Source organism: Petromyzon marinus, chromosome 18 (genome assembly GCF_048934315.1).
Source record: "Petromyzon marinus isolate PM22_M1 ecotype Great Lakes invasive population chromosome 18, UKy_Petmar_22M1.pri1.0, whole genome shotgun sequence".
In the NCBI taxonomy this organism is placed as follows: domain Eukaryota; kingdom Metazoa; phylum Chordata; class Hyperoartia; order Petromyzontiformes; family Petromyzontidae; genus Petromyzon; species Petromyzon marinus.
This window is the reverse complement of record NC_133684.1, coordinates 5,961,023-5,968,222: the sequence shown is the minus strand read 5'-3', so window position 1 is coordinate 5,968,222 and position 7,200 is coordinate 5,961,023. Positions and strand designations below refer to the sequence as shown.

General features: G+C 47.9%; 1 protein-coding gene across 3 annotated transcripts; it reads left to right on the top strand.

Moving 5' to 3' along the window:
* The first annotated feature begins 1,644 nt into the window (after nucleotides 1–1,644).
* On the top strand, nucleotides 1,645–6,851 carry LOC116943614 (high mobility group protein B3-like). Of its 3 annotated transcripts, none has more exons than XM_032956621.1 (5): nucleotides 1,645–1,799; nucleotides 4,668–4,885; nucleotides 5,003–5,151; nucleotides 5,474–5,648; nucleotides 5,762–6,851. In XM_032956621.1, the coding sequence occupies exons 2-5, from the start codon at nucleotides 4,736–4,738 to the stop codon at nucleotides 5,912–5,914; spliced, it is 627 nt and encodes a 208-aa protein (XP_032812512.1). In that variant the 5' UTR covers nucleotides 1,645–1,799; nucleotides 4,668–4,735; the 3' UTR covers nucleotides 5,915–6,851. The 3 variants fall into 3 exon arrangements, with proteins under 3 accessions (XP_032812512.1, XP_032812513.1, XP_032812515.1); XM_032956622.1 differs by having other exon boundaries at nucleotides 1,689–1,799; nucleotides 4,671–4,885; XM_032956624.2 differs by lacking the exon at nucleotides 1,645–1,799 and adding an exon at nucleotides 2,930–3,352.
* Nucleotides 6,852–7,200: the final 349 nt, after the last annotated feature.

Genomic DNA, 7,200 nt, shown 5'->3' with positions numbered 1-7,200 from the left:
TCCACACACCCCCTCCTCCTCACCAACCCCCAAACGCCACCTGGGCGGGGCCTCGCATGAAGTAGGCGGGGCCTCGCAGGAAGTAGGCGGGGCCTCGCAGGAAGTGGGCGGAGCCTCGCATGAGATGGGCGGAGCCTCGAGGGGAATTGGGCGGGGCGTGTTGATGCGAGCGACGACGCGGGGCGTTTGCTGTTAACCAATTTGAGATGCAAGGTTTTGGCAAATTTATCATAATTAATTAGAATATTGTATTTATACTGGAGGAATCCGATTTGCTATGAAGCTGTTTTTTCCACAGATGTTCAGTCGGGGCGGGTCAGAACGTTAACAGCAACGAACAATACATAAATACGATATGGAGTGCAAAGTGCATACATGAAAGGTAAACAAATCACCCAAACGCATACAAATTAAATTAAACCATCCCCGTCCTGCCAGACAAAGCCCATTGAGGTATTAACGTATGGATTCCTGCAGTCACGAAAGCTTCAAATCAAGATATTAACGTATTGTTCAAAAGTGACCTGGCCACAAATGATAGCTAAAAAACCATAAAACCCGTTCATCAGGAAAAATGCATATGGAAATGTAAAACATTAACATAATCCAATGCATTCGTCAGTTATCAAGGTTTTATTTGTTACACAGTGCACTCACTCTCCCAACTCTTTCCCCACGATAAAAAGGAGTCTACAACGTTCGTCCAATAATTGTGGCCTTAAAGTAAAACATAATATACTGCAACAGGCGACGTTTCAGGCAATGGCCCTTGATCATAGCTCATGACGTATTTAAAATATTAAAAAAATACGGCAGTTGCGCTTGTGTGCACCACTGCCAAAGCAACATCAACACATGTTATTATATGTGCTATGAAAAAGGGCAAATGTCTGAAACGTCGTCCGTATAAATTTTCCCCCAGTGTTGTTTTGTAAGACCTTCGTTATCTGTGCCCTCTGTTCACTAGCCAATCAGAACACGGAGAGGGGGGGCGGTGCTTAACTAAAAGGCGTGGCTAATATCCAACCCCCCGCCGCCCTCCCCCCTTGCGTGACGCGCGCTCGGCCTCGCCCACCCGGCGCGAGGCGAAGGGCGCGCGTTGGAAACGCGCAAAGGGGGAGGGGGGAGCGCGCGGCGAAGCCCCCCCTCGCGTCCATTGGCTGGCCATCGATGACGTCAACCGGGCGGCGGCCAATCGGATTTAAATTTAGACGCGCCAACTCGAGAGTGCGGAATGGGGGGCCCAATTTCCCCCACGGTCTCGTGGCCGGGGGGGGCCGGAATCGGCGGCACGCGCCTTCGCGGGCGTCGCACTCGCAGCCGGCGATGCGCCGAAGCTCGAGGCGATTGCCGTTTCCTCGGTGCGAAGCGAAATACGTCGTGCATGTGACCGGCCGGGTCATATATTCTGCACGAAAGTCGGCCCAGCGGTGTTAATCGGCGCCCCATAAATAATCTCGCATGACGCAGCCCTAGCGCTAAGCGCGGTGCACGCAATAAGTGCCCTACTATAGCGCGCCTCGCACACCGTATAAGCACTGCTGCGGTGTCAATGGGGGCTCTACGGCTTTAAAGCGAATCTCCCGCGCTTTTCTCTCAGCGCCGCATAAATTAGCGCTCGGCCAATCGGGCGCCGTCTTTATGCGTTTGGACGGGAAACCTCTGGCCAATCGGAAGGCGCTTCTCATTTGCGCGTACTGACGCCGGCCAATAGAAGGCGCCGTCTCATCGCAGCCTCAGCTTCCCATTCCCCAGCATTACGGCGAGGTGCACAGTGGAGAGGCAGCGAGCGAGCGCACGTAAGTTACGGATATTTGCCGTCGGCGGCCAGCGTTTCGTCGCCAATTGAATTCCCGTCGAGTTTCCCTCGGGGCCGTTGTGGTGCGCGACATTGGCGCGTTTTTAGACGCGTGCCCGAGCCGTGAGCACAATTTTTGTGACTCAGTTTGTGCGAGGCGGATCTACATATAATGGCCGACAGTGCTTAAGCTTCTCGCCAGTGTTCGCGAATGGGCGCAACTTTGAGTGCCGTGCGTTTGCGTAATTTTCCGTTCTAAATCGCCACGTTTTCGGCGCCATTCGTCTCGGGAGAGTGCCTTTTCTCTCAAATGTAACGCCATATCGGCCGCGCGATGTTTTTTTGTTCTATTTTTTTAATGCGAAATCGTCTCAGCCGAGTCTGCCTTCCCCCCCGCGCCTCCTCCCCTCAGCCACCCCAACTTACCCCGCCTCCCCCCTCGAAACCCTTCCCATCGCTCCTCACCCTGGCGCGCGCGCCGCGCTGGCAAGTTTAAATACAAATTAACGGATAAAGACTAAAAAGTACGATAGGTTAATATATATAACCAAGATGGTAAAAAAATGGTAAATAAATATACAATTCGCTGCGGACGGCAAATGGTGCCATTTTGCGCGGAGGTCTAGTTTTTTGTTGTATCGCCCATCATCCGCCTTTACTGCACGCCTCTTTATCGCCGTTACTGTTCGCCTACATGCCGCGTTACTCATTGACGTTGGCGCGCGCTCGGCCTCGCGCAACCGCCTCCCCTCAGCCTCCCCTCACAGCCTCCCCCAACCCCTCACAGCCTCCCCCCAACCCCTCGCAGCCTCCCCCCAACCCCTCCGTCTCTCCCCCCCCACTGCTATGGGCGCGCGAGCTTCGCGCGGGAAAAAAAATCGCGCGCGCTACTGCCGCTGTTGGCTACCGCCTCGCGACATCACCAACCCCAACCCACGCCTTCCAGTTCGCCTTCCTCACTACATCCCCGCCGTTCAACCGCCTCGCGGTCAAATCGCCCCCGTCCCCCCCTCATCATCGTCCCCGTGCATTGCTATGGGTGCGCGAGTCGCGCGGGAAAAAAAAAGATCGCGAGGCGAACGTTGGGCGCGAGACCGCGGGGGGTTTAGTGGGGGGGGGTAGGATTGAGGTTTTTTTCGTAAGAGCTGCCGCGTTCATCTCTCGCCGCGTGTAAAACTAAAAAAAATGTGATTTTTTTAATAAAAAATTTATTTGCTTTAAGACGTGCACTATTAGTAATTTGAGGAAATATATTACAAGTGAAATATATTGTGGTTTATTTTAATCCCACCCTCCACCCCCATTCCTCCTACCCCGCGGTCGCGCGGGTTGATATTTCCTCACGAAAGCCGATTGCGTAATTCGTTTCATCGGTCATATTTTATCGCGTGTGTTAAGAAACCCACGCACGAATGGCGCTTTAATCGTATTCGCGGGTCGCCATTTGCGCTGGAAGCGCTGCTGCGGTCGTGCGGTGTGGTGTCTCTACTACTACGACTACTACTACACACAACCACCGCGGCGAACGCACGGGAGAGCCTAGTCCCCTAGGCGGTGCGAGGCGGCGGCGGTGTTGTTGGTTACCGCCAACACACACACACCAAAAAAAAAACCTCGTTTAAACTTTAGCGAGCCGGGGTTGTTTTTTTTTTACAAAAAACGTCGCGAGAATGGTGGCGGTGGTAAATAAGAGAAAGAAAGAAGGGTTGTTCGATAAGAGGGTGGTGGTGGTAGCGGCGGCGGCGGCTCGCAAACACGGGCCAGAGATAATGGCGGGAAGGCGCGGCCGCGTAAAATGGCACCGAGGGGGGAGGAGGTGGGGGGGGCCTCTTGCAGCCGAATTAACGTTACGACTACCAGCCACCAGCCACACGCACCTACACACATTTAGCCGCGATACCTTTTTGTTTTCGTACTTGGGGAGGGGAAAAAAATACACGCGCCGACAATGATGGGTAAAGGAGAGGTTTGGCGGGGGTGGTTAGAAGGGAGCTTCGCGAAATGGCGTCCTAGGTTGTTTATTTTTTGTTTTGATTCGAGGGTTTTTGTTGAGGTAAAGATGTTCTTTTTTTAGTGAAGTTGGCATCGGGATATTTAAAAGCCGCCGTTATTCATTAAAAAAATGTATATTGGTGTATTTAAAATAATGTTTATATGGAGGTTTTGTAAAACGTAAGTGAAAGTTATACCTCAAAATATTACGAAAATTATATCCCCTTAAAATGTTACAAAAATCCATTTCCTTACAATTATAAAGCCCTCCAAAAAACTCTACACCCCCCCCCCCCCACAGTTCTCGTTAAAAAAATCTACAAATATCCTAAAACAACCAAATTGACATACCTACCACATCTGAAATGTTGGTAACCTCCGCCAGTTTGACGCAATGCCCGCCCGATTAATTAGCATCGTGCCAGTTAAGATCTGAATGCAAACGAGTTCTTTATGTAGAAAAGCCAGCAACTGACCACGCATGTTTGCGGATAAACCATGTGGGTTTCAGGTGGTGCCGTTGCGCATATTTGCTTGGTGACATAACCACGTTTTAGGCAGCAAAACTCTAATAACGTATTATCCAACACATTTTCATGCATCAAGTCAACGCTGTTTGAGCAGCAAAGATTGTGCGCTATCTTGTACTCGGTCATTAAGCTTATGTAATATTGTTTCTGTAGTAATTGTAGTGTTAATGAAGTCACGTGATATAATTGTTAGCGAACAATTGTAAAAGCTTTGTTACCTTTTAAGTTATACATTTCCAGAGTAAGGTACCAAATTGCTTTAATATGTTCCAAGTTCTTTAAAGCTACAAATGATGCGAGCTATTAAATATCTAACGTCTGTTTGTACCACTACCCTGCGATGGCAGTAGTGTCAAGGAAACAAGAAGAATCTTGAGCAGCAATTGTCGGTGACAGCGGCCAACAAGAACCAACCATGGGTAAGGGAGATCCGAAGAAGCCCAAGGGCAAGATGTCATCATACGCCTACTTCGTGCAGACGTGCCGCGAGGAGCACAAGAAGAAGAACCCAGAGGCGTCGGTCAACTTCGCCGAGTTCTCCAAGAAGTGCTCCGAGCGGTGGAAGGTGAGCGACCGTGGCGATCATCGAGTCTTGCACTGTTTTTTGGGGCTGGTCTAACTGACGTCAAATGGTGAAATTATCGTGGTTTTATTCAAGGAATATATTTTTTTTGTCATACAGACGATGTCTGAGAAGGAGAAGACTCGCTTTGAGGACATGGCGAAGGTGGACAAGGTGCGGTATGACCGGGAGATGAAGACGTACGTGCCTCCCAAGGGCGAGAGGGGCAGCAGGAAAAAGAAGGACCCCAATGCCCCCAAGAGACCCCCGTGAGAATCTCATCGCACGCCAGTTATAAATAACAGCCCTGTTAATTGGGCCTGATGCAGTAGGGTGTTATTATCACAGTGTTGAGAATAAAAAAACACATTTATTTTATTGCACTGTTGAAACTGCTTTGTTGCAATAATTTTATGTTTTCTGTGTGCTTTGTATCCATTATTTTGCCTGTCGTGTTATGCATTTTTTTCTGTTGTGTTGGCCCGTGCTTTTCCCCGCAGGCTCTCACACAGCGAGAGTCGCTCCCTCACACTGTTTGCGTGCTTCTCCGCGTGCGGCGAATGCTGCTCCTGCGCGTGCGTGCGTCTCTAGGTCGGCTTTCTTTATCTACTGCGCTGAGTATCGCTCCAAGGTGCGCGCCGAAAATCCCGGTCTCACCATTGGCTCCATTGCCAAGAAACTGGGTGAGATGTGGAACAACGCTCCTGCTGATGAAAAGTCGATCTACGAGCGCAAGACAGCCAAGCTGAAGGAGAAGTACGACAAGGTGAGTGCAACAGGAGAGGCTGCTTTCTCACCTTTCCTAGTGTTGGGTAATTTGATGGAAACCTGTAGCGTTCACTTGGACAAGGTTGCATGGTTTTACCTCTCTGTTTACAGGACATGGCTTCGTACAGGTCAAAGGGCAAGGTCGAGACCAGCAAGGGGGCCTCGAAACCGGCCAGCAAGCAGAGGGATGATGACGACGATGAAGATGATGATGAGGAAGATGACGAGGATGAGGACGAAGACGATGATGATGATGACGAATAGGAGTGCTAGCAGGAGTGTAAATGGAAGTATGGTGGGCTTACTTCACGGTTTGGCTGGTTTTGCTAGCGTTCGTTTCCTCTCACTTTGTTTGAAACTGGTTAGCTGCCCGGTTGGGAAAGGTGTTTTGAAATTTTAATATTGAAGATCTACGGATACCATTCATGAATAGAAACTCTGTGTACGGATTGTCCGCATTAATAAAATCGTTAACACCCATGGGTGGTTCATGAAACCAAAATTGGAGTGTGCAAAAACATTCCCATGCCAGACCTCATTGAATTTACGATGGTGACACAGGGAATTGTGAAGTAAGCTAGCTGTAAAGAAAACAAGATAATACTTCAAATAAATACACTCTTGTACTTACTAAACTTTAGTTCGGGGTTTTTGTGTAAGGGATGCCATGGTTACTGCAGCCACAGTTTGACGAGCACTGAATTTAGTGAGCATACCTGATGACATATTTTTTGCTGAGCTTGTGCGTATTATATGCTTAAGGCAATAATGGCTAGATAATTTGGAAACTGCAGGTTTTTGTGGCAACAGTAATAGATTAAAACCTGTCAATTTTGGCATCTTAGTAGCGTGTTGTTGCCGAGTGAAATTTATGCTAGCGATTCAAGGATGTGGCAAATGAGCAGATGCTTTTCAGCTATAAATGGATCAATGTACACTGTGTTGTAAGTTACTGCTTCATGTACAGGCTTTCTCTTCCCTTTAAGCATTTCTGTTTAAAGTGGAAAGTTAAAACATTTCATTTGGCGCTTCATTGTTGCTTGCCTTTCTAGTTCAGGCTTTTTTTTGTACAAAAAATAATTGCAGTTGTAAAAAAACTGCCAAATGATTATTCTAGTACATTAATACAGTACTCGTGAGCTGCATGTTTTATTGTGCTTTTTTGTTCTGTATTTGATTTACTAATAAACATTTTAGTGACTTTGCTGTTTTTATTTATTCTTTGAAAAAGTCTCGGTGGAAGTAAGACAAACATGATGCTTTAGAAAACTCAAAGGCGCTTGCATTCAGTTGCTCAGTCTTGGTGTTCTGCCTTTTGGAATAAACTGACCATACTCTGAGAATTTCGTTTACATCAAGGTTTAATGAAAATGACCTTATGCATCTTAGAATTTTTAATGAAAATTGTAAACGCTTGGTGGCAATGCCAATTTCTATCCATACGAGCCATAACATTTTAAAAAAGGTTCATTAAAACAATCCATATCAAATTGAGAATCTTGGCTGGATGATCTCAACATTTACACGTGGAAATTAAGTGTAGTTTCAGA